Source organism: Micromys minutus, assembly GCF_963924665.1.
Source record: "Micromys minutus genome assembly, chromosome: 31".
Classification (NCBI taxonomy): domain Eukaryota; kingdom Metazoa; phylum Chordata; class Mammalia; order Rodentia; family Muridae; genus Micromys; species Micromys minutus.
In genome coordinates this window covers 9,754,180-9,781,207 of record NC_137966.1, presented here as the reverse complement: position 1 = coordinate 9,781,207, position 27,028 = coordinate 9,754,180, and the positions used below count along the sequence as shown (strand labels likewise).

Below are 27,028 nucleotides of genomic sequence, written 5' to 3'. Positions count from 1 at the left end.
TTTTTTAATTCTGTAAACATAGACACACATATATGTGAGCGTATACACATGGGAGCAACATTTCACATTTAAAAATTGAGATCAGCTACATAAACATCCAAATCTCCAGCATCGCGAACGAATCCAGACATATCTGGCAACCCTGAGAGACCACAGTTCTGCACTGCAGCGGTCATTCCGTGGCCAAGGAGCATCCGTCCTGCTTACATTCTGCTCCGCCACCCACTTGGTCTCCTTCAAGTTCACTGCCAACCCAGGCAACCCTGCAGGGTGAATACGCTCCGTCAGCAGAGTGCCAGGTGACGTGCTAGGGCCAGAGCTTGCCAGAATTTTTGAATGGCTGTAGACAGAGAGACCTGAGCAACACAGAGTCAAGGACTGCCCCAGACTGAGCAAGGACACCCCAGGAAGTGCCAGGGATGCCTCATGACTCATATCCTGTGGGGCTTCCTCTCCAGAGTTAAGCTGGCCTCCAGATTCAAGCAGTAGCAACGAGGTTCATGCACCCAGACAACTCAAAGGGGCATTCTGAAGTGACAGTGTAGAGCAGGCTCCTGGTGTCCTTCTAATTCAGTCACACCCAGGCTGGTATGGCCTAGGCAGACATTGTACCCACCCATAGACAGAGAAGGGTAAGTGGGAAGAAGTGCTTTTTCTGATGTTCGAGGAAGATGACAAAAATGAACTGACAATAGTCTTGTACTCTTCTAGCATGTGGAGATCGGTGTCCTAGCTGAGGGGTATGCGGCACTGGGGTTGGGTGTGCTTAAGGACAGTCCGGTTCAGAAAAGCCGGAGTTCAGTGCAAATGGAGATCTGTCCTCCACTTCAGCTGAGCTGCCTCTGCTCTGGTTCACAATAACAATGTCCTAATAATATATTACATAGCGTGGAGATGTAAAGAATATCGTTATTCCTCTGTGTGGGAGCATCCACGCTTTTGATCATCCGCCTTCCTTTTTGACCAAGTTTCAGACAGCAAGCTAAGAGTAAAAGGCTGGCCTTTTACTTATGGGTATGCCATGGCTTTATAGGGAAGATTACATTAGTCCAGTGAGGAGACCTCGGATCAGAGAATGTAAATTAAGTTCTCCAAAGTGACACTGGCCAGGTCAAGGAAAATTTTAGTCTTCAGCTTTGTCACTGCATGAAACCTAACCCCTTCCACTTAACCACTCGACTATAATAACATTACTAAAAATTATTAATGATACCCTATAATGCCCAACCTATAGGAGGAGGTAAACGCACAGTACATCCAGGGGCCATTCTCATTGTGTAGAATAGTGCAGGAAAAAAGCTGGTCAATCATCTTCCCAGATCTACATTTAAACCCAGCTCAATCACCATTATATAGGGGTCCCCAGAACTGCCCCACGGTTAAGCATGGGGCTGGGAGATATTCTCAACGAGCTGGAAGCTGGTCCACTGTCACCAAAGGTTCAGTCCTCACTGGACAGTAAGGACGTCCATACATATCCCTTAGAACTTTTGTGTAGGTGAAAGGAGATGTCACTAGCGTGTGCCTAAGAAAACTTGTGAAAACCTAAGTGGGTGGATGCTTGGTACTGCTTCATTGGTACACATATTAGCTCAAGTACAAGGCACCCCGTCAAGGTGAAATTAGTAAACTAAACAGAGACCCACCACGCCACAATTCCTCTGCAGAATGCTGTTTTATTCTGGCCCAGAATGAAATTAAGGTGTGGCTGTCCTAGTGTGTTAAAGGTTGGCCAAGGTGTTTGACAGAAGCTGCCCTTTCTCAAGTTACCTGTGATTTTACAGTTCTGCAGCCAAATGGTGTCTTTCCCTGACCCCGGTCCTCTCTTCCTTTTAATACAGAACAAAAATCAGAGCTCCAGACGAAAGTCGGTGCATTCTAGTAGATGAACTTCGTTTTCATCTAGTTCCAAAATGCACCACCTGGGTTTCTCTGGGGGGCTGCGCGTTTGTTTTTAACAGGCCCGGAGTCCGTGTTTACTCATGGCACGGTTTTGAATTTAGAGCTGTCATTGCTTAATGAAACTTTTAAAATATCCCTGGATATGATATTTTGACACTGTGCTGCAAACTACGACGTGCCCCAGACTATCAGGATTAAATTGCATTTTGCGAATTCTGTTCAACCTTCGGCATATGAGGACAGGCGCTGGCTTCTCTCCAAGCACTCCTGGTACCACGTAACACATCCCTCTTCCAGAGCCCCCCTCAGTTTCTGTGTTCAATGATGGCCCTATGTTTAAAATAACTAGGTTTTCAGAACGCCGGCTTCGGAAAAAGTAAAAAATGTAATTGGGGGTCTAAAATAATGTTTCCATTTCAATAACCAGCATTTTTAGTCTTTAAAGAATCTGCAATCTGAGGTACCTTGTGGTTTCATTTTCCCTCTTAAGTAAAAACTGGTTATTTGGAAACGCACTGGTGTGTACTCCTAGGTAAAGAGGATGTACTGAGATGACTTAATTGTTCTTTAAGAACAAAGGAGTATTGAAGCAAATCTTCCTGTGGATGCCATCTGGGGGTGACTGGTTCTCAGGGGTAAGGTTAGGGCTTCTTTTCAAGTTTCCCCATGGTCGTTGTTACTGCTGTTTTAAAACGAGTCGAGCTCGGCATGCTGGCATCCATGTGTGTTCTCAGAACTCAGAAAGGCAAGGCAAGATCAAGAGTTCAAGTCCACCCTGGGCTGCATAGCGAGGTGCCAGCCAACTGCTTAGGAAAACCCTGTCTCAGGAAGAAAATGAGAGTTTCCAATCCCAACGTTTAGAACTTACGTGATTTTATATAAAATAACATCTCCTCAGCCTTCACTGACTGGCGTGCGAACCCTTGGCACACGCCTGGCTGTAATGTCTAACAACTCCATCCACTAGCCCTTCAACAACTGTGAAGGAAATACTACGTCTGTGGGGTATATACATGGTAGCTACAAGTTCAGGCGTGACTCTTGAGCACACGCACTTGAGAATGAATTATCTCATCACCTCTTACCTCAAGTAGTGGAAATTTAAATATCCACGTTTAGCATCTAATGGGACAACGCCTGTCGGTGGCTAACTGGAAGTCCGTGTCCGTGTGCTGTTTCGACTGGGCATGCCTTATGCACTGTTCCAGAGTTCTCTCCAGGTCTGACTCTCCAAACCTCCCTTGCACTGCTGTGTCCTAAACAGCATTTTCTAATAGTAAATGCATTGCTGTATCATCCTCCCCACCCTGGCCTTCCTCTGCCTTAATGTAAACATCTAGCCCTTAGACCCACAAAAAAACCCATTTTCGAAAGTCCTGGGTTATAATGATTGCAGTCGTGTCCCGCTGACGTCAGGCCTCAGACGGCCAGCGTTCCCTTCTCTCAGTCTTGTGACTGACTTCTGTTTTCGGGGTACTCAGCTGAGTGGCAAACTCACTTCCTCATCTGGCCCCTTTCGCCTCCAAACATCAGCTGGAAACACAGCCGGTTAGCGAAAGAAGCCTGTTAGCCATACAAGCTGAAGCAGGTATCTCTGCAGAAAGAGAAAGAAAGGAAGCCACAGCCATGTTTGCAGCTGTTGTCTGTCACGTGCCAAGTTCTGGGGACCGAAAGTGACTTGTAGAGCCTGGCCAGGTATCCTGCCTGTGTGCACAGTTGGCAATCCAGGATACTTAGAGATGTGTTTTGAAAGGTAGTCACAGTCCAGCCATGGATTCATTTTTACAGTGAGTACCCACCCTCCTGGGATTAGTGAAATTAAGGACTAGAAAGACCCTGGTGGGTGGGAGCTCTCTTCATTTAAAAGGGGAAAAAAAAAAAATCCCCACGGGAAGGCTACGTTTGTAGCTATAGGAAAATTTCATGGCAGCACCAGGCCAGAAAACAGTCCTTTTGGATTCTTATCCAATTTTTTTTTATGGCCGTCTGCTTCTCTGTATTACCAGACAGGAAACAGAAATTAGTGAAGCCAGACTCTGTCCTGTCTGTAGCATCATCCTGGGATCCCTGGGCTTGCCAGAGGGAACATTCTACATGAGCAGAACACCCTGCCTTTTTAGACCCTTCCAAGCATATGGTCACTGCCTAGGAAATGGCCGCCCCAGTGTCTCTGCCTTGTTAGAGGGTAGCCTGGGAGGGGGTCCCAGGTCATTGTTCCTCAGCTACCATTAGTGATCCGAGGCTCAGTGAGTAAATCCCAGAGCCATTCCTCCCCACTCCTTGTTTTTGTGAGTGCAGATAAGCCAACATGTGAATTGTACCCAGCTCTCCAATGGAGACCCTCCCCACTACGACTATCAGAGATCTCTTTGGGTCTCAGCCCGAGATCAAAGCCACAAGCCCACTGTGTAATCTCCCTGAAGGGGCTCCATGACAAATAGGCAGTGACTCTAGTGTAGCCATGGAACTGAGGAGTGGCATTCTCGGACAGGCGGGGAAGGGCAGCCTGCCCTCAAGAACAGAACCGCAGGGATGTCTGTCACCAAGTAATAACCATGGAGTAGAAGATACTGTTGTGCCACTCTGGGTTGTTTAAAGACAGGGGATCTGAGTAGTGGGCTCGCAGGGACTGTTTCTCAGAGAACAGCTGCCCTTCAGGGGATGACATGCAGAGGAAACTGTTAACCACAGCTCATGTTTGCCATCAAAAGAATCATTCTTAACATGTGCATGCATATGTGTGTGTGTATGTGAATGTATGCACGTGTGTAAGTGTGTGTGAATGTGTGTGTAAGTATGTGAGTGTGTGTGTAAATGTATTTGTATAAGTGAGTGTGTGAGTGTGTATGTGTGTGTGAGTGTGTGTGAATGTATGCATGTGTGTATGAATGTATGCACATGTGTGTGAGTCTGTATGAATGTGTGTGTAAGAATGTGAGTGTGTGTGTAAATGTATGTGTATGAGTGAGTGTGTGAGTATGTATATGTGTGTGTGTGTGTGTGTGTGTGTCCTATTTCAAATTGTTCATTGTTTAAGTCAGAGCATGAAACCCAGCCCCCAGAAACCAAATCTACCTCCCAAGTATTTGGTCCATTTATGGATTTTGTTTCTAAAGGTTAGTGGTACCAGTCTTAAAAATGCAGAAGATTTCCAATGGAAATTGTGCAGGCTTCACGTTCCTCTTAAAAGAATAAAAGGGAATCCTGGTAGCATGATGGCCCAGCTTAGCACAGGTCCTGGAAATTCGAAGTGACAATCGGTTTAGGGAGGCTGCTTTGACTGCAGCCCACTTGTGTGGATAATTGAGTTGTCCCCTGGATTAGCACAGAAGGCTGTTCAATTCAGACATTTATTTGTTTCAAAAGATGCCCCAAACACCACCCTTCCTATTTTTAAACAAACCACCCATATGGTAAATGCTTACTGAGTCTTCCCATGTGTCAAACATGCAACCAGGCCTTGCTTATACAATGAAGCTCAAAACAGTCTTTCTAGGGTCGGAGAGGTGGTTCAGTGGTTAGAGCACTGGCTGTTTTTCCAGAGGTCCTGGGTTCAGTTCCCACCAACCACATAAAGATGGTGTCTGTAACTCTGGTTCAGGAAGGTCTGGTACCCTCTTCTCTCTTCTGTGGACACGCAATGAACATGGATACATTGCAGGCAAAATATCGATACACATAAAAGTAAATAAACCTTTTTTCGAAAAGTTGATACACATAAAATAAAAGTGCATAAATATTTTTTTAAAGCAGACACAGTCTTGATATCTTTATCAAGATGGTGCGGCGTCCTGTTATTAAGTGTTTAATCACTACCCTCCTTACCCGCCTTCCTTTCTTACTAGGTGAGATACCAAGTACAGCCAAGATTTAAAAACATACCTTCTCTCCTTGATTCCAAACTCATCTGCCCTGCTATAGAAGTCAGAGGTTACTCTTCCATTCGGGGCCTATTGCAGACACCTTGGCATAGTGGCATTGCCTGCCTCCTGCATAGAACAGTTTGCAGCCCGGATTTCATCCTGTAGACAACAAAAGGGAGTAGGAAGAAGACCACGGCTCTCCCAGTCACATTTCATCCCAGGGCATGTTGTTTTTGGTTAACCAAACCGTAAAGCAGTTGGACCATTCTCAACCACGGCTAGTATCTATAAATGAGTTCTTCAGCTTGCTCTCACCAAAGACACCAGGGCATGATTAATACTTACGCAGGCCAAACGGATGGCAGTGGGTGAGGGCTTGTCTCTCTCCTCTGCTCTGCCCTCTCTACACTTTTAAAGCATCTTTTCCTCTCTCAGCGCAGAGGCTCTGCTGAGTGGACGGAGATAAATTTCTGTAGGTCGTAATCTGAATCCATAATGAAAGAAGAACCGGAAACAAGCCCTTTTGTTAAGGAAACCCTCCTTATCAAAGGGCCAAATTGGCAGCTGATTGTTTTTATTTATTTCTGTAGGTTTTTCCATGACACCTGGAGACCATTTAAAATGTGACTTGGCGGTGAGCGCTGTGTGTTTAAAAATAACGCTCACCCAGTGCCAAATCACTTTTAGAGTAGGGTACAAATATTGAGACAAAAACCCCAGCTGTTATTGCTTTGGCTGCTAATTTGAGGTGTCAGATGAGAGCCCGGCTGCTATACGTCAGTGAATAAGGCCCCTTGCGAGATCATTATGTTTTCTAACAGTTGAGAGTAATGGTCCAATCAGTGCAGCATCAGTTGCTTTCATTATCAGCCCGCACAATGGTTATGAGCTTTAATTTAAACGGTCCTCGGGGAGATCAGGGAACTTGGTATTACGTAGCACCCGAGATAGCCGAGAGCAGGTAGTGGAGGCTGGTGGCTGCCTGTCATTCTTCTGTGTCATCTGACCTCAGAGACCTATTTCTCTGTCCGACGGGAGAAAAATTGTCTTGGGTTAAGGAGCTTTTGGTTCTGTGGTGTATTTGTAAAACTCATTCAGCCTATACAACACCAAGGACCACGATGATTTTTGGTAACATTTCCACCTATCAACCAAGCCTTTTCCTTAAAAGGCGTTGGGTCACAATTATCTTCTCTTGCATGAAGTCTCAATGCCCCCCACCCCTGTACTGGTACAGCTGAACTCTTCCTTTTCATAGAACAAGAGCAGGGCTGTTGTCTCTGAGCAGCCTCAGCAGTGAGCCTTGTCCCTGACATGTCATCCAAAGTGGAGAGCACAAGTCCAGCACAAAGCAATATGACCCACCTCCGCCATGTAAGACTGACAGCCACGGGCCCCAGTAGCACGCCTGGCTGTGGATATAGTCTCTCCAGCACAGCAGTGTGCGCACTGGGCAGAGCCCACATGGGCTAGCAAATGAGCGTCAGGTGTGGACTTCTGGACTCGAGGAGAAATGGGACAGCGTGTGCACAGTGCCCAGGCCACAAGGCAGAGTGTCAGCACTGTCACTACCACTCTACAACTATGGTCACCTTTGGCAAATCGAGGCAATTCTACTGCAGAGCACCATTCTTTCCAGACAGGTTGAGCTCAGCAGCGGACATTAGGGAGACAGTGAGAGAAACTATATATTTGATATTTTCTCAAAGGGTTAACCATCCACCACCTCTTCCTGGACTTCTAGAGTTGACTAAGAGCATCAAGACAAATTAGAACGGTGCAGAGCTAGGAGAGAAGGGAATCCCGCCTAACTGTAAGAGAAAACGGTGGGAAGAGCCTCGTGCACAAAGGCTAACTATTGAGGGGTACCTTACGTAGCTATTGTCCAGCACAGGCTTAGTTAGAGGTTTCTATCTCAAACCAGTGTGTGCTCTCCGAGGACCGTGTCTGCAGAGACAAGCCACAAACACGCTGATGAGAACTGAGTGAGCAGACACTCAGATTCCACTCCTAGGATCTTGAAGAGTTGTAAGGAGTTGGTCGCCGGCCACAAGTTCTCATTCCTGGCGCATATGATAGTTGACAGAACAAAGCCAGCCAGCTTTGCTATGACACACACGCCAGAGAAGAGAACCAGCCATTTAGGAACAGCCCTGAAGACTTGAGTTTCATTCCCCTTGCCTTCCCGGAGCCAAGCAAGAGGAAGGGGAAGCTTCAGACTCCAAGCCCCCCTCCTCTTGAAGTTCACAGGCTGTCAGAACCCCTACTATGTTTCACACACCCCTTGCCAGTAGTTTAGATGTTTCCCACAGGGTCTAGCCCTGGTGTTTACACTCAGAAAACAGAAAACAGGTTCTGCATCCCATGAATTCAACAGAAGCACTGTTGGAGGTAGTTCTAGCTTTCAGGCATGAGACATCCAGCCATGCCCAGACTCTTTTTAAATAAAAGAAGGTTGCTGCTGATTCACCTAGGTGACCATCCCATCGAGGAAGGAGCCACATCCCTTCTCTGGGCTTAGGGAAAAGGAAGTCTGTTTGGAGGTAGGGAATGAATGGGCCAGTCTACCAAGGGAGTCCATCTGACCCTAGGAGTCTGGTTATCTGGAGTGTGTGGGGGGGGTGCATATCAGTGGGGTTCTCAGAACCCAGAAAAGTTGACCCAGTGGGCGGCTGTGGTTGCATTCACCGCAGATGCCTGCTTTTTACAATTATGTGATACACTTGCACAGATAATATTGTTGCATTAGAACCAATTACATGGTGTTATGGATACACAACATGCAGATTACACCCGGAGCCAGGAAAGCTCAGAGTGATAAAGCGATGGCCTAATGGGAGGAGACAGAGGGAAATGTCAGCCTTATTAAGGTTGCCAGGGTGGAGTGGATGTAGCAGGTCAGAGCTCCTTAGATCAAAGATGGCTATCTTGACTGATGCATCAGAGAACTACACACTGGCACCCAGCAGAGACCAATAAAGAGCTGGGGGACAGAAGCCACACCAGATCTGTCCAGTGCTGGTCACAGACCCCTGTCCCTAACTGGGAAAGCACCATCCCTACCACAAAAGAGGTCTTTGGTCATCCTGTTGACTGGCCTGTATATACTTACAGGCAGGAGCGTCTGTTCTTAGCCTTTCTCCTTGTTCAGCGAGTGTTGATTGATTGTGAGGTTAGCTGGGTGTGGCAGCACACAGCCATAAGGGCAGATCCTTGGGAGACTGAAATTCTAGGGCAGCCCGGGCAACTGGGCGAGACCCTGTCTCAAAATTTAAACTAATGACAAAGGGCCGGGGAAGTAGATTGGTGGTGTTGCCTTGTCTTGCATGCCTGTGTTTGAGCCCCAGGAGAGCAAGAGGAAGTGGACTTGCAGAAGGAGCCTCTGGAGGGTTGGTTAAAATGGAGAGCACAGGGGTCCACACCAAGATTTCTACTCAGAGGGTCCGAGTGGACTGAGAAGCGTCGCTAACATTCTTGGGTGACGTTGCTGATCTGGAGCTGTGCTCTGGGAATCACTGCCCAGTGTGGCTATGTCTTGTATTGGTCCCCACACGTCACAAGTGTAGAAACCCCAGGGTCAGTCCAGGCAGGGGGCATGGCGTGTGTGCTCCATAGGATTTTAACTCTCAGCCTTTTGGGTCTGTTAATCATCACCATCGGGTTCCTAAAAATACGTCTCTGAGTTCTAATGCCTTTGACCTAATGCCCTAGTTTTTCTGAATAGCTCTGGTTTACCAGGACCTAGTCCCTGGCAGACACAGGATCAGAATGGCAGAGCCTCATAGTAAATATTTTAGGCTTCACACAAAAGCAGTCACGGACAGCACAAAATAAAAAATAAATAAATAAATAAACAGATGAAACGTTATTGACAAGAGCAAGCTTATGGGATGGGATGTGGCCTGTTTCCAGAATCTGGGGCTAACCATCATGCGCACTGTCCCCTGGTCAATTCATTGTTATGGGTGAGCCCCTGTCTTGCCACAGTATCCCAGCATTTGACTTAGGAACTGCAGAACACACCATGTGCCGTATGGTAGACATAGTGAACTCACTAATCCTTGGTGGCTTGAAAAAAAATTACTTAACTTTATTATTTATTTTATGTCTATGGATGTTTCAAGTGCACATATATCTTTGTATCCCTGTTACCTATAAAGGCCAGAAGAGATTGTCCGATTCTGTAGCATTAGCGTTACAGACAGCAGTGAACGACCTTGTAGCTGCTGGGGGAGCAACTGCTCCTGGGATTAAAAAAAAAAAAGAAAAATCTAATACAGCCTTTCTAATGCTCACAATCATGGGTTCCACAGGCAAATGTGGCATTGGTCACTTTTTATCAGACAGGTGTGCCCTGAGTATGACAGAGCCTAAGGACCAATGGGCTGCTATTCAGGCCTATAGCATTGAAGACAGCATTTATAATGGAGAAAGGACATAATAATAGAGATGTGGAAGGAGGTGGACTGTCACTTCAACCCTGTGAGGAAGGGAGATGCTTCTGATAGGCTTCAGGCTGACATGTCCTTTTGGAACCAAGTGTCCTTTGAGGTGGTTGAAAATGAGGGAGGCCAGATTGTCCCGAAATAATCAATCCTATCTGGAAAAGATGGATTGGTGGATACGAGCGCTGGCTGCTCTTCCCAGGGTTCTATTCCTAGTACCTATATGGTAACTTAGAACCACCTCCAACTCCAGCTCCAGAGCATCTCACCCCTTCTTCTGCTCTTACAGGCATCAAGCATGCGGACAAAACACCGATCCACATAAAAAAGAAATTAACAGAAGAAATCTAACCCCAGACTGGAGCTTGAAACCCAAAGCAAAACGCTGAATTAATAGTATTAACTTAGAGGCAACACCTCCAATCTTATCTGGATAATTTGGGAGAAGAATGCTTTCTCCATATAGCTTCCAAAGAGCAAAGTGACAGGGGCCAGTGTGGCTTCTCAGGGGACTGGAGGTCAATACGTGAGTTTGACAAGGTCGTTGTAGCACAGAACAGGCCAGCCAACTGTAGGGAAGGGGAACAGGGGCATTGGCAGAGAGGACCTTTTGTCTTCTGCTGCTAAGGCTCATAAAACATGAGGTGACAGGTATGTGGCACGCACTTCCTAGCTTTGGGTCCAGATAAGGACTGGACTCAGTGGCAAGCTTGCGTTCAAGCAGAGGGCAGTGGACGAGTCAGGAAAATGAGATGGAAACAAGGAACTGCCAGTCCAGAATTCATTAACCGCTAGTGGGCTGCCCACACAAGACCCTCAGACTTTCCTAGCCTCTGACTGCTCATCTCCAAAGTGGGGCTTCTCATCCTGACCTCAGAGTACTAGCTGCACCAGATGAGACTCTGTGAAGCCTAGTAACCCAAAGCCACAGCCAATCACTGTAAGTCAGTCCTGACCCCTCCCCCCATGCTGAGTGCTTTATTTACCTTATTTCAAGGGTTTGGCTAAATAACAGCCTCCCAGAGATCCCAAGCACATCTCAGAAATCTGTGGGTCTCACCCTAAATGGTCAACAGCGGGGGGGGTGGGGGGAGCTTGAAAAATGAGACTGAATTAAAGATCTTGAGGGCAGAGAGATATCATGAATGTAATCACTAGGTTCCTTACAAGGGGGAGGAGACAATCCTAGTGAGGTCCTAAGAAGATGGAGTGGCACTAGGAAGGGAGCATGGTCCAAGGAATGTAGAGTCCCCTTCAAGTTACAATATCAAGAAAACAACCCTCCACCCCCAACCCCCCCAAAGACTCCCAAGAAACTTGCTCTCCTGGATCTACTTTAGATTTAGGACCTCCAGACAATAGGAGAATAAAGTCAAGCCACCAAAGTCATAGTCATATGTTAGGCAGCGATAGGAAACCCACACACTTCTCATTCCTGAGATCAAACTTGCTTGGGTTTAAGTCTTCCTTACCAGGTAGTAAGAGGAGTTGCTATGAGTCCTAGGACTAGTCTCAGCTTCTCATGAGTACAAGGCCCACGCCTTACCAGCTGAGTCACCTATCCACCCCTCAATGAGAGAAATCGAAGGGTAAGATGTAGAGCCGCAGCCCAGAGCCTATCTCTGTGTAAGAGGCTCATACTGTCTGAGATCATTACTATTACTCCTGTGTTGCAATAGAAGAAAGTAATGAGATTCTGAGAGTTATCTACAGTGACGTAGGCTGTCAACGGCTGAGCCAGACTCTGACGAGGGCTCTGCCTTTGAGGCCATTTTCATCGGCTCTGCCCCTCTGCACTGGGGACCTCATGCCACCTCTCCCGTTGAATGCCAGCCGCTTAGACAGGACCTAAGAGCCAGACAGAGAACGGTGCTCCCTCCCTGAGCCAAAGCTGTGGCTTCCAGAGCGATCAGAGCAGAGTGTCTAAAAGGTTAGCAACCTTCTGACATACCCGGGCCAGCCAGACTCGAGCAGCAAATCAGGAAAGTGTGAATACTGTGTTTAGTCATTTGAGCTCTGGAATAATTGCCATTATCGTAAATGTTTTATAGCTCTCATTATGGCTCGCATTTAAATATCAGTGTAGTAATACGTTAATAAGTCATCGCTGCTGGGCTACCTCGGGATTCTGCTCTAGCCGAAGCCTAAATGTGGCTGCCCCAGGTCTGCAGCCGAGTGGTGAGAGCCAGCTGGGAACTCCATCTGATGGTAGCTGGCTAAACCTGTTGATCCCTCCTGGACTTTGCCTTTGAATAATGAAGAGGATGCTCAGAGTTCTGTTTGGTGGTCATTCTGCAAACCTAACCACAGGATGGCTTTTCTATTTTTGCCGTAGCTGCCCAGCTCTGTGGGTGGAATCTGAACCCAGCGCTCACCTGCTTCCTTCCTGGCCTTGTTTTATGCGTGCACTGCCTTGCACATAATGCTGTCCCCTGAGTCTAGAGCCTGAAATTCTGAGGCGGTTGAAAAAAGGGACAGTTTTGCTTCTCTCCTGGAGACTCACTTTTCTGATCCAGAAGAGAATGGCGGCCTAGCCTGATGAGGGTAATGAGTTCTTAGTTACTGTTGCCTGATTAAAATTACTGCAAAGGCTTTCTGGGTGGGTGGTCACACAGACAGGCCACACACACACACAAGTGGTAGTAAGTGGGTGTGTGCATCTCTACTGAATGCTTGCCATAGTACCATAGATAGATAGATGGATGGATGGATGGATGGATGGATGGATGGATGGATGGATGGACGGACGGACGGACGGGTGGGTGGGTGGGTAGGTAGATAGGCAGATAGATAGATAGATAGATAGATAGATAGATAGATAGATAGATAGATAGGTAGGTAGATAGGTAGGTAGGTAGATAGGTAGGTAGATAGAATGTCAGAGGGTTGGTGGAGGGGGGTAGGTAGGTAGATAGAATGTCAGAGGGTTGGCGGAGGGGACAGGGACTACCCCAGCCTTCCCCCTTTTGGCCAAGCAAGTAATAAAGAGACCAGAGCATTTCAGAAGCATATTTGTGTGGTAGATGTGATCACTGGAACCCTGCTTAGGACTAAGGTCACAAGAAGTGATCTGTAGGATGCCTTGGGTTGGACAGTGTTTGGATGAAGCGCCTTTTCTCCTTGGAAGGTTGCCATGAGGAATAGAACAGTCCAGGAGAGGACCAGATTCTCTACAGCATGGTCAGTAGATTGATGATCTATAGTTACCGAGCACATATGACACGGCCCGAGTGTGTAGCTCGCAGAGAAGGCGCTTTAAGCCCACAGCACAGACTTCTTGACTAGCAATTGCCTGTTCTTTAGCCAGTGGTGACCTAGAGAAGAAACAGGGTTAATGAGAGGAGAGTGGTCTCAGATATGTCTCTGGGGGAAAAACAGATCAGAGAAAAGAAAGGCCCAGGAGCAAGTGGGTGGCATGAAGTGCAGACCAAAGGCCGGGTCCGGTTCTTGTTTTTTGGAATACAAAGAAAGCAGGGCTGGGGTCAGAGACAGAGACCCAGACCTGGCCGTCCTGGGAATTGCCACCTCTCCAGTGGGTACCCGCTAACCTGAAGTGCAAAGAGATTTCCCTCACGACCACAGTCCTCTGCGCTTCAGAGTGGATCTTTTTATCGGGTAAACCGAGGCAGTACTTTCTTCTATCCTAAGTTCAGTTCTTCAGCAGCTTCATTTGTTAGGTCCAGGTGTGCCGCTCACGTCATTTCCCCCGTGGTTTTTGTCCTCTGTCAAAGAGACTGGTCCTAACACTGCCCCATGGGAACGCCATCTGAGGTCAAGGAGAGCACTGGAAAGAGAACAGTTAGCTCCTCCTAAGATAAGACGCGGCTGGGGAGTACTGATTAGCGAAGCTTCATGTGCAGGCAGTGTGTGTGCTGAACAAAGAATCGGGCAGTGGGCAGGGCTTGGTCAGATCCCACCTGCAGTACTGAGCAGGGAAGGCAAAGCTGGAAAGTTGCTCTGCCCGCCGGAGGCTCAGCCTCATCCTTTATAACAAGAGCGTCTCCTCTGGGGGTTCCGCACTACCAGCCTCTCCCTGAGAGAGAACGGCCGCATGTAACTGACCTGTCCCTGTACGAATTAAAGAGGCTGGGGCTGGAGAGATGGCTCAGCCGTTCTTGGTGTGTGCTGCTCTTGATAAGGAGCCAGGCAGCTGCAGGGATATCTGATGCCTCTGCCCTGTGTGGGCCCCAGCACTCACGCACCCATAACCGCATACGCATCCACACACATGATCTGAAACACAAAGGATCTCTGTAAACAAAAAGAATTAAAGATGTTGTAATGAACCACCCGGCACATAGCAATATGTAGCCATGGACTTATTGTTCACGGGCAGTAGGGGAACCCACATGGATAACAGGAGTGTAGACTCCCTGATGTCTGCAGAACTTCCACTTGTCTCTAGATACTTGCCTGTTCTGGTTCTTACCTGGTGGCTTCTCCCCCACACCTATGAACACCTCAGGGCCCCTCATTCATAACATTTTCCTCTGTCTTTGCAGCACCCTCAACAATAACAACATCAGCCGCATCCTGGTCACCAGCTTCAACCACATGCCAAAGATCCGGACTCTGTGAGTAACCACTCTCCCTTCCTACCTTCAGAGAGCAGGCGTTGCTCTCTCTGCTTGTGAAACCTGCTGGGCTGCGTGCGAATGGGCACACGGTTCCCATATCCAAAGTCCTATGGGACTTGGTGTGTGAAGTCAGGAGCAGGGCAGAGTCATGGTTTGTCCCTGCTTCCTGTCTGTGCCCCGGCGGGGGGGGGGGGGGAATGGACATTTCTCATCACCCCTAAACTGTGGGAAGTCTTTCCTGTACTATGTTGATTGTTGGATGGGAAATGTGTTCATGTTCTGTTGCTGAAGAACAAAGAAAACTTAGCTGGGACACCCCTCCCCCACCCCAGTCCCATTGACTCCACTCATGCCCATACCCCATGGAGGCTCTGCCAAAATGTGACAGTGGCAGTGTCTCCCTTCTGAGAAAGGAGGAGTCTCTTTGTCCATTTTCTATGTCACCATGGTGCCACCTGCTTCATCCTCCTCTCTGGGCAACATCCGGATATTAGAAAACACTAACTTAGCATTTTATCTTTTTAAAGATCCATTTAATTATTTTATATGAGTGCACTGTCACTATCTTCAGACACACCAGAAGAGGGCATCAGATCCCATTACAGATGGTTGTGAGCCACCATGTGGATGCTGGGAATTGAACTCGGGACCTCTGGAAGAGCAGTAGTCACTGCTCTTAACCACTTAGCCGTCTCTCTAGCCCAGTGCTTTATCTGTTAATGCCCACGCTGCAGAAGCAAGCCCGTGGCTCTGGTTACGTGTGGCGCTCACTCCCCCATCAGCCAGTAACCCACTTGTAGGTTTTGCTGCAGTAGAACCCGGATTGGCTTTCCCAAAGAGGTCCCTGCCCCATGGCCTTGTCTTTGAGGGTGTCCAAATCACAGACCAGAGGGAGAGCCAGCCCCCGACAGCTTTTAGCCAAGAACGTGTAGGACCAAAGCAAAGAACTGAGATGCCCTCTGCCCTTCATGGGCTCTGTGCCCTCTTTTCCCTCCTCTTTAAATAGGGCTGGTGGTGAAGAGCACAGGCACCAAAGCGTATCCAGTGTTCAGCTCCCAATAGATGACATCATCATCACCCAATAGATGGCATTATATATGTCACCACACAATTATCTCACACTCTGAGCTGACCACTGCAGGCTCATCTAGGCTCTCAGGGCAACATAAAAAACTGAGAATGGAAAATCCTTTAAGCAGTACTTGCCAGACCAGCAGCTCAGAACCATCTGGAACTTTTCCACAAAAGTCCCAGGAACCACCCTAGGCCTCTGAGCTGAAAGCCTCTTGGGGTCTTGCCCATAAGTCTGTTGGCAGTGAGACACCATGTTGTAGTTTAAAAGGCACTGCACTCCTAAGAGAGCGAGCTTCTCTCTCGATGAGAATAAATCAAAGACCAAGGGACAGATTATAAGAAAACAACAACACTAATGACGACAATAATAATAATAATAATAAGAAGAAGAAGAAGAAGAAGAAGAAGAAGAAGGAGAAGAAGAAGAAGAAGAAGAAGAAGAAGAAATGACAAGGTAAGAAGAAGGAAGCAGAGCAGTTTGGAGTGGGCAGTTCTAAGTTTACACCCAGGCTCCACTACTCACTCAGGACATACCTTCGTCTTTCTGTGCGTTGGGTCAGAGCCTGAAGAATGAATAATGCTTGTGTTGGATTCACTGTGAGGGCACACGGTGGTGTTAGTCTTTAATCGGTGATGATCATCCCAGACCAGCCTCCATCTCTGCTCCCCAGATTCTTGTTGGATACCCCCAGATGACAGCACACCTAGGAACTTGTATCGTGTTTCCTTCCCTCTGAAAACGGAGCAGCACCTTAGCTGGGTTTTAAGGAGGTGCCATTTGGTCATCTCAGCACCCAGCAAACCACACTAGAGCTGAGGGAGCGTGAGGCCCCAGTTCTGAAACAGGAAGTCAAAACTGAACCTCAGGATACTGCTCTCGAGACGGAGTGGGTATCCAGAAGTTCTCACTGTTGAGTGTGGCCTTGCAGTGCCTCCTGACACAGCCTGTGACAGAATTCTGAGTCATTTTCAGTCTAAAAACAACAGTGACAGAGCAAGGATAGGTCAAGAGGAGCTGGGGGAGGTCTAGCCTGGGCTCCTGGGTATCTAGCCTGGGCTATTGGGAGCCTGCTCGGGCGTTGAGAAGTAAGGTGTCTTACTTATCTCGTTTCTGTGGTTTTTTTCTCTGTGGTCCCAAATATCCATCTGATGAGTTCCAACCAATCAATCAATCTTGTCTGTTCTCTTTGCTCTCTGCCTGGCTGCCATTTTCTCTTCAGTTTTATTTAGTTTTTTTTTTTTTTTTTTTTAATGGCTTTGAATGGAACTCCCTGGGGATGAACTGACTAATCCCCCTTCACTGTAATTAAAGCATCGGATGGGTGACTGGTGTTGGAGGAGGGGAGAGAGAAAGGAAGTCGTAAATGGGATTTCCAAAGGAAAGCTTTTACACAGAATTCAGCATGCCACATTTTATGGAAAAAGCAGGCACTGACCCTCTCTAAAAGGATTTGCTGGAAATTTAATTTAGCATCTGTGGCTAAAAGGCACCTTTTGTAAATTTTGGCATTTGTATTCCCTCGCCTTCTGCTCCACAGAGGAGGTCTCATCCGTGTGGAATACAGTTTGTCCGCTCTCAAAAGATCACAGAGCAGCATATGGGAACTCCAGCCACATGGCTGCTTCCACGGAAGCGGCAGCAAGTTTGGAAAGATACTGGACTCTACACTGTTTGGACAGTGTAAATATTTCTTCCATGGCTGCTGTGCACCAGGCCTTGTGTGAAGCACTTCCTGTGAGTTACTTCAACCCACAGAACAGTCCTTCCCATTTGATGGCTGGTAACACTGAGGCCTAGGGTGAAATCACTGCCCCCAAAATCAAAGGCAGGAGAAAGCTGGAACCAGTATCAGTATGACATAACCTGACATCAGAGCTCACGTCACCCAGAAGGATAAAATAATAGAGCACAGGGCCAGGCGAACAGAGCAAGGAGAAACCAGACCTTCCACATGGTCCAGAACCCTTAACGTCATCACTGCCACAACTTAAAGTTGTGGAAAGTAATTAAATAATTTCCCTTTTCACTTAGAGAATCTGAATCTTTTTTTTTTAAAGCAGTTTCCATGCCAAATTTCACGATGCTCCTGATTATTTTTAAAAATAGTATTTAGCAAGCCAGCATGACATTATACATCTGGTCTGTAATTCTGGTGCTTCTAGGACAAGATGAAAGATAGAGACAGGAGAAGCCCTGGCTGCATATGAGCCAGCTAGCCCAGCATGCACGGTACGGCAGGCAACATAGAGACCCTGTCTCTTCAGAAAGCAAGGACTGACACCCCAGGCTGTATTCTGACCTCCGTGTGCTCACAGCACATGCAACCCACATTCCCACACTCATATGCTCACACACACACACACACACACACACACACACACACACCATACACTCATGTTTCGAATGCCCAGATGCACAGACAAACAAAAAAGCGTCCTTAGTTTCTGGAACGGTGTTGCTCCTTCCCGTCTTCCAGGCTTGGTGTGAAAAGGTGGCTTGAAAGCATCTGTCTAGCTTGACCCCGCCGTCATTTCTGGTCAATAATCATCCAAGGATAGGGAGCTGAGTTTGTCCCCTGCCCTGGGCTTTCTGATTGAGGTTCCGTGTGGCTTCTGTATCAGCCGAGGTCTCGATTTTTCTGTGATCCCACTTTGGAAGGGAGAAAGTCACAGGAAGATGGCCAGAGGGATAGAAACATCAGTAGCAAGACTGAGAAAAGGTTGGGGCTGAAAAAGAACTCACCTAACACCATCTTCCAGACAGAAGCCTCCAACGTTTTGGTTAAGCCAGAAATGAAGCATCTGACCAAAGCCCTGACATCCCTAACGCTCGTTCTTGTCCTGCTAAACTCTCACCCTCAATTGAGTCTGATGGGAACTTCCCATTTAGCCACCTTGGAGACCCACACTTTTCTTAAAGTCTTTCCTGTTGTCACTATTGTGTTAGTACCAAACGGGGCACATAAAAGCCAAGCTGATTAAGAGCCTGAGTCTCCTGACACAAAATAGAATCCCTTCCTGTCAGCCTATACTACCCTGCAGCCTGCCCTGAGCTCCCTGTCCTCCCAGAACCACTATGATGTTTGCCTAGGCACCCGTTGCTACCTAAAAGGGGCTGGTAGGAAATTCTCTCATCTCCCCACTGTGTAGGAAACGTGCTGTTGGCACAGAGTGATCATAACTCAAGAGGTCTTGCCTACCCTCCTCTAACTGAGGTTGTTCCCCTGGCTTGGGACTCTGACCACAGTGCCCTTCCCAAGTGTTTTATGATGTTTGGAATTCAGGCTAAGGGAAGGTCCTGCTTGGATTAGCTCAGAAGGTTGGGTCCTGGAAACTCAAGGGGAAGTATGTTTGGACTTTATAGTTCCTATGTCTAGGGCCCCAGAGCTTCTGAAAGTATGTCTGACTTACTCTAAAATATAAGAGATACTTAATATACTTTAGCAAAAAAAAAAAAAAAAAACTACTTTATATAGGTTTGGGGTTCACTTAATGCACCTAAAATGACAGGGTTTGGAGCAACCCTGGCGGAGCTGGTCTGCTGAGATTCTGCGCCCATTGGCGACGGATGGCTCAGACAGCACCAGCCTGAGTTAGCTACACTTGGCTAGTGTTTGGCAGTGTTGACCTTGTGCTAAGTGGGATGTTGTCAAGGGCCCTTCAGTTCTCTCATAATACTGCAGGCATGATCCAAGCCACTCCTCTGAGATGCCAAGCCGTGTTAATGAGCTTGACAAGGGACTCTCGACAGTCCCAAGGTAACAGCCGCCTGGTTTGCTCGTCCGGGATTATCCATTTGAAACCGGCACCAAATCTCTATGCTGTTGTGCTACTACAACTCATGCACCACCAATTCTAACACCAGCAGGGAATATGGAATTAGAAATGCTGGCCCAATGCCTTTAAGGAGGGTCCTCTAGAAGCTCCCCGGTAGCCTTAATTTGCTGCCCAGCTAATAGGAGGAAGTTCAAGTCACTTAAACAGACAGAATTCCCCTCAGAGTGGAACAGGCTTGGCCATCTGGGGAATCTTACTTGAGCAAGAAACTGCTCTGGAGTCACAGCCCCCACCGAAGAAGAACTGTAGTCTGTCTGAAAGTCGTTAGGAAATATTTCCAGAATCATCACGATCAATCAAAGCTGGTGATCTCCAGGTAACACGGGGCCCCACAGGGAGGAAACAGGCACCACCGTGAGAGTGTAAAAGATTCCAACTCAGAGCAACACTTGATTTAACAAGAGGTACGGAGAAGGATCATCCCCCGGAAAACACTCCTGTCTGGACCTCCTCATCCTGCCTGGGGTTCACAGCCTGCACTGGCTTAGAACTCCCCACACTTCGTGCTATGGGACTGTGACGGTCACTTTGAGGTGATGAAGGCGCCCTAGAGCACAGAGAGGAGAGACAGAGCTCCGTCTGGGCCACCTGTAAGTCCCACACTCCAGTGTAGCAGGGTGACCCCATCGGATCCTTGACGCACACTCGGATAGGCGATGTCACTCTCTGTCGCCACCCGGAGGTGATGTCATTCTCCCACCCTTCTGTGCTGACGCCTGCCTGCCAGGAAGGGAGAAGGGCAGAATTACTATTAAGACATGGAGATACCCACTGACTGTGGCCTACACGTGAACGTATCCGCGGCATGGTAGTAAGACAACCAAGGCCTCTGGTTTTGTTTGTTTTTGTTGGTCGTTTTTTTTTCCCCTATGTATAGGGGTATTGAAGGCTGCCGTAGGCTTGTGAAAATTGTCATGCTGTAGACATAAGCACCAGGGGTCTGGCCCACTCTCTTCTCTTTATAATGGTATCTCTCTCTCTCTCTCTCTCCTTCTCCAAGGCGTCTCCACTCCAACCACCTGTACTGTGATTGTCACTTGGCCTGGCTCTCAGATTGGCTTCGACAGCGGCGGACCATTGGCCAGTTCACCCTCTGCATGGCGCCCGTGCACCTGAGAGGCTTCAGTGTGGCAGATGTGCAGAAGAAGGAGTATGTGTGTCCAGGTGAGCCTACCTGCTCTCCCCTTCCTAGGCTAAGATCCACATACCCATCAGCCCCGTCTACCATGACCCTGGTCCTGGTCATACCCATCCCAGAGCTTGGTATAAGAGGAATCTCATAGTCAGCTGAGGTATGCAGCAAGAAGCTGGAGAGCTTGCATTCTTCACAGAATTCAACGAAAGAAGCTGTTGGCATCTTACTCTATGCTGAGCCCCGTGGGCACCTGGTACTGGGAAACCTCACATTTGATAAATAGCATGTCATCAGAACACAGGCGCAACGGAAGTGTTTTAACCTTGACTAGCAGCAACTACAACACTTCTGTCACCCAAATGCTTGTAGACATGGAGATGGGATGATGGAGGCTATACCCTGATAAGCCTGTCTAGCTCCAAGTCCCAGCCTTCCCCTTACTGGTGTATGACTTCGGCAAGATGCCATTCACCTGAAATAGAAATAACGCTGTAATACAGCTCAAAGAAAGGGTGGGAAGATTAGGTAAAGTAACATCTGTAGGGTACTCAGTGCGATACTTAGTAAGTGTGCAGTGAGTGGAGTTTGATGGTTGCAGCTTAGTAGGCCCACAGACTGTGCTGAGCAAGCACATAAATCTGTGGGGGACCATCATGTAGTAGGGACCCAGATTGCCTACAGAGCACTCAGAACTGAACCGCACAGGCATGTTAACAGGATGGCTCGAATCTCCAGGAGTGAGCGGTGACCCAAGACCTTCCCGGAGGGCAGAGCTTTTAAACCAGACCCTAGATTTTGTTTGCTTCTGTTTGTTTCCACTGACTCCTTCTGTAAGCAAAGAGGTAGAGATAAGTCCTGGAATTTGGAGGAAAGGAAAACACACACATGCACACACACACACACACACACATATACACACACATACACACACATACACACACACACACACACACACACACACACACACACACTAACAGGTACACTCAAAGTTCCCTAAGAGTCACATAGCTTTCCAGGAGGCCCACCCCAGACTGGAATGCAGTGGTCTCTAAAAGGCTGAGCCCGGGCAGCCAGGGCTCACTACCTTGTGTTTCTCCTGGCTATTGCCCACTTCCCCTTCTGTCTCTGGCTTTCTTCCGCTGTGTTAAGACAGAGAGCGGAAGCAACAAAGGGTTCATTTCCTCTTACAGCTTAGTCTATCGCTGAGGGGACTCCGGACTGGAGCTCAAGGCAGGAGCTGTAGCACTGAGCACTGTTCACTGGCCTGCACAGCCTGCTTTCTTCTACATCCCAGGGCCGCCTGCCTATCAAGCTTTAGGAAAATGTCCTCTAGATTTCCTTTTGGGCCAATCTGATGAAGGCATTTTCTCAGTTGAGGTTCCCTCCTCCCAGCTAACTCTGGCTTGTGTCAAGCTGACCAAAAACAAACTAACCAACAAATGACAACATGGTTCTGGGGGGCTTGACAGATTCAATGTGTGCTGCCACAACAGCCCCCAGTACAGACTGTGACTCATTCAGGTCTTGAATTCAGCATGCCCCGTCCCTCTCTTCCCTGCTCTCTCCTATTACTACGTCACCCTTTCATCTATTCTCCAAAAGCATTTTAACACATCTCCCGAGTAGCGGCTCAGTAGCTTCCCGTAGACGCCCACTTAGGAACCGCTTCTCATCAAACACATATAATAAAACCGTTTATCACCCCGGCACCAAAATCAAATACAGTGACTATAATTACAGTAATTATCAGGCAAAGGGTGCAATATTGGCATAAGTGCCAGCAAAAGGAATAATTACAGAGTGCAGGAGCCATCCAAGAGCTACCGAGGCAAACTAATTAGAGAGGATGTAAAAACACCACATGACAGGTGGGTTCTGAGAGTAAAATGGCAGGTGACCGCAGCGCTCCCCTTTCGTGGAAGCTGCCTCTTGTCGGTACACTGCCCGGACGGTGCCTGTCCAAGAGCAGTCAGAATCCAAGCCCCATGAGAATGAGGCTGCCCATGAGGCTGCCCGACCCTGGTCCTAGAAACACTAGTGCCCGAGTTGGAGCCCCTTGGAAAGCCTAGATCCAGCAACAGTCTCCTTAGCTAAACATAGGGACGGAAAACATCCTTACTCCCTTCTCCGCTTACACCTGATCTTAGCCAAAAGGCCAAGAAGCGATTTCCTTCCCCTGTAAAAGCAGCCAAGCCCGTTGCATGCGATGGTCCTTGTAATTTCTGACGTGTCGCCAGATGTCTTTGGAGGATGTGGCCACACTGCCCGCAAACTCTCGACATCGCTCTCTTGCTGGTCATAGCAACTAAAGGCAGTCATGCAGAAGGACTTCCCCTGTGTGTTAGGCACCCAAGGATTAAAACACAGAATGTTCTGAGAAGGCAGGCGCTTTGGACAACTCCAAAGTTAGTGACAGTGCTCGGGGGTTGGGGGTGGGGGATCTGGTGAGCCCTGCTGGGGAATAGACACCTCCATGATTCTCGAGACACAAGAGGTGTGAACCCCACGCTCCCCTCCTCTGCGCAAGGGATGCTAAAGGAAGCAGTGGGAACAAAGGCAGTTAAGACAGCAGTGACCAGTCTGGGAGGCCCTGAGTAGGTCACAGAAGAGCTGTCCTAGGTCCTCACTGCCTTCATGTGGCATCATAGAGGGGGCAGGCCCACCCACGCCAGGGCAGAGCCCAGCAGGGCATCTGAGTAAAGCCGCCTGGTATGGACCTGGTTGTGATTGTCTAAAGATGCCCAAATATAAACCTAGCTGCTCACTGAGGGGACTTCAGTGAGGGACAAGAACTTCAGGAAGATGCAGATCGCCACTCAGGAGCAACAGGGGCGTGGAGGAATCTCCCTACCATCCCCCTGAGGCCCCTGTCAAAGCTGCAGAAGAAAAACTCCCTGGCCCTTCAGTGGCTGCTAAACCTTCTCCAAAGGCAGCTCCAGAGATAGGAAAGATCTTATCTCACCTAAATGGGAGGCCCTGCCTACCCAAGTCCCAGATAGTGCCCTTGAATTCAATCCGGCCGTCCTGAGCCTGGCGTCCCCTCACCCCCGGAAGCTGAGGAGATGGGTACACTATCTCTCCAGCTAACCAGAACTCCGTTAGCAGTGCACTTAGAGAAATGCGTCTCCTGTCAGCTGTGCCCGTCCAGTCTAAAATGTTTATCTCCTCCTTTGGGGGAAGCAATTGAGATTTTTTTTTTTAAACAGGCGAGGGGGGAGGGATATGTCTCTATTTTATCTTTTATCAGAGTGTCTTCTGTGTGGTACAGCCTGCCTACTGGGCTTCCTTTGGGGACGACTGAAGGGTTTCTCTGTTAGTACCTTTCATTTCTAGAGCCGGAAGGTTATGAGGACCCACAGGCCATGTTTTATCTGCTTGTCCCTTGGTACATATCAGGGTTTTATCAAAGTATGTAGAACATTAGAGAAGAACAAGTCACATGACTTGTGAGTTTTCACTTTTCTTTTCCTCGCCTTCATTTAAAGGGCTTATTTGGGAGTTCATATCCTAGGGTCTGTTGCCTGCGTTGTTTCTTTTCTGATGTCTCAGAGAGTTCCCACCTGTCATTATTCATAATTTATGGCTATTCGTTAACTATTTGACCTCCTGGATCAATTATCTCTTCTCTTTGAACGTCTTTGAGCCTATTGATTTGTCTGTCTGCTTCAGACCTTCGGCCTTGAATATGAAATATCTTTTCATAAAGATATCAATCTTATCTCCCAGTAGTAAAGGACAAATCTCCTTCGTTTCAGCTGCCCCTAAACAAATCTGGATCCAGTACCCATTCCGTAAATCGTCCCTTTTACTATTCAAAAATAAATATACTTATCTCCATGGAAACAGAAACTTTCCTTCATTCTTTTTCTTCCCTTCTATTTGAGACCAGCTACTAAGTAGAAAGATAATTAAGGTGGGCTGTGTCTAGCCACCCTTCTCCTTAGGAGGTTTTAATTAAAATACCATAATTGAACATTGCAGAAATGAGATTATTAGGTTTATTTAGCCATTTCCAAAATGATCATGCTTCTGGTATTTAAATCATGTTCATTTATATTCTCATTGTAATTGCCAGAGTTCCGTTGTCACAGAAGTCTGCTGTTGGCTTTTGAAAGGCCAGAGGCCAGTTGGGAAGCTTAATTTGAATACTGGAATTAATTTATTTCAACACACTCACAAGGCCATTGGATATTTTTACTCTGCACTCTACTGGGGTGAATTTTTTTTTATTTTTTAATCAGTTAGAAAGAAACCTAAGCGTGTTCTCCCCTCTCTAGTGTAGCTTACACAATCCGTCTCAGCCCTGTCTCCTGCCTCCAGGTTCCCACCATGTCTCAGCCCTGCCTCCTGCCTCCAGGTTCCCACCATGTCTCAGCCCTGCCTCCTGCCTCCAGGTTCCCAAGCATTTTCAATTCTATGACAATAAAAAGCAGCCTTTAAGGTGGGGTTATTTGTTTCCCCCAGAAGAGACAGAAAACATTCAGCCAGATGTTATTTCATACCTGTGAGGTCTTCGCGAGTTTTTTAAACCTTCATAGACTTAAAGGCTCATCATTGTAATGGGACCAAAAGAGGCAGAGCCCGAATCACAGCTGAATTTGGTGAGAATCAAGTGGTCTCCTATAGTCAGGGCACCGAATGCAGCACAGATTTCGTTTTGTGGGTACTGGCTGCTGCTATGAGAAAAGTGTCCATCTTTGACATCTCTGTGGTCCATCTGAGACCAAAGTCAGGAATGTTTGGTTCATCATCTGGGCAGACAGGCATAGAACTGGCAGGTTTTTTGCCAGTTAGGAGAATAAGATGAGCTAATGCCTGAGCAGGGGCCAGCTTCTAGTCACAGACGGCACTTTTTTCTCTCTGGGCACTAGTAGAGGACCTGAATGGTGAGCCCAGGAAGGATCGCTAATGTACTACTATGCCTGTGCCACAACCACCTTTCTGGTGGAAAGGTTCATCTGGGATCACTCCTGCCTCATCCTCCTCTGCTCTGGGAAATCCTGATCTCAAAGGGCTAACCTAGGACAGCCCTTCTCTATGGGTCTCCCAGACGAGTCACTTCTGTCTTACTCACCTTGCTCTACACTGCTTCCTTTAGTAGCTCTTATCAGAATCTCACAAACTACCTATCACACAGAGAAGAGATATGGCATCTGTACCCAGGACTATCTTCCACTCCAGGAAGCTGTCCAGGACACGTGTGACAGTTCTCCTGGTTCAGTCACACGCATTCACCCCTTGATGTACACAGCCTGGTCTGGCAGTTTTCCTTGGGGAAAGTCATCCACACTTCAAAAGCCCTGGCATCTGAGGCCAGCTGTTTGCAGGCTTCCTCTTATTGATGCGGGTGACAGGTCAGGGTCCCTCCATGCTGGATGCTCTGTGTGCTTTGCAGGAATGAGTCAGAACAAAACACACCTGGAGGTGTCCCACACCTACAGCAGCCATTCTGCTAAAGGTCAGGGGGCTTGGCAGCTCCAACAAAGACCTCAGAATTTAATGGAAGCCAGTGCTTCCATGGTTCCGTGCCCTGTTCTGTTGTGCCTCAAGACACCAGGCCATAGCAGCCGGTAGTAAGGAGGCCTGGCCAGCGCTGAACTGCAGAAGAGGGAGCATCAAGAACAGGTCCCATCGTCCAGGGCCACTGCATCTTCTCCTCAACACCGGATGCCACTGACCAAAGCCAGGACACTCAGAAGTCAGGGAGCCTTTCCTTGGGAGCACCCAGATATAACATTCACCTACCTTGGGAACATCCCCCGACCTCTTCCAGGCTCCTGAGCAATTCATTCATGGTTATTATCCAGAGTATGCTTTATTAAGTTCATCCTGTGCTGAGGCCTGTTTTAAGCAGTGAGAATACAGCTGTAAGACCAAAAAAAAAGACAGGTCATTGTTTTACAGAATTTACATCCTCAGTCTGGCCAGAGACCGCAAAGGGGTGGGACTTCCTCTATCACTTAGAGGCATTGAGGACTTTAGGGGAGTTGTCCTGGTTCTTCAGTCATCAATCAGAAGGACATGCTTGCCGAGGGAGGGAATCTGTCTTTCAATCATATTGAAAGGTTAAACAAGGAGTAATGGCCTCACCACCTAGGGAGGTGACTGCCTGCCTGGAGGGTTGCCAGCCCAGGGTGCTGACAGAAGCTATAATTACTGTTGTTTTCTCTGTATAATTTAAGGTGTTGTTAGTGG

General features: G+C 47.8%; 1 protein-coding gene across 1 annotated transcript in view; it reads left to right on the top strand.

The window, feature by feature from the left end:
• Positions 1-27,028, top strand: part of SLIT3 (slit guidance ligand 3) — a 570,747-nt gene that overhangs the window by 422,244 nt on the left and 121,475 nt on the right. The window contains exons 7-8 of the mRNA XM_080908093.1: positions 14,713-14,784; positions 20,699-20,862. Coding sequence (XP_080764219.1) covers positions 14,713-14,784; positions 20,699-20,862 — 236 coding nt within the window. The remainder of the gene's footprint in view (positions 1-14,712; positions 14,785-20,698; positions 20,863-27,028) is intronic.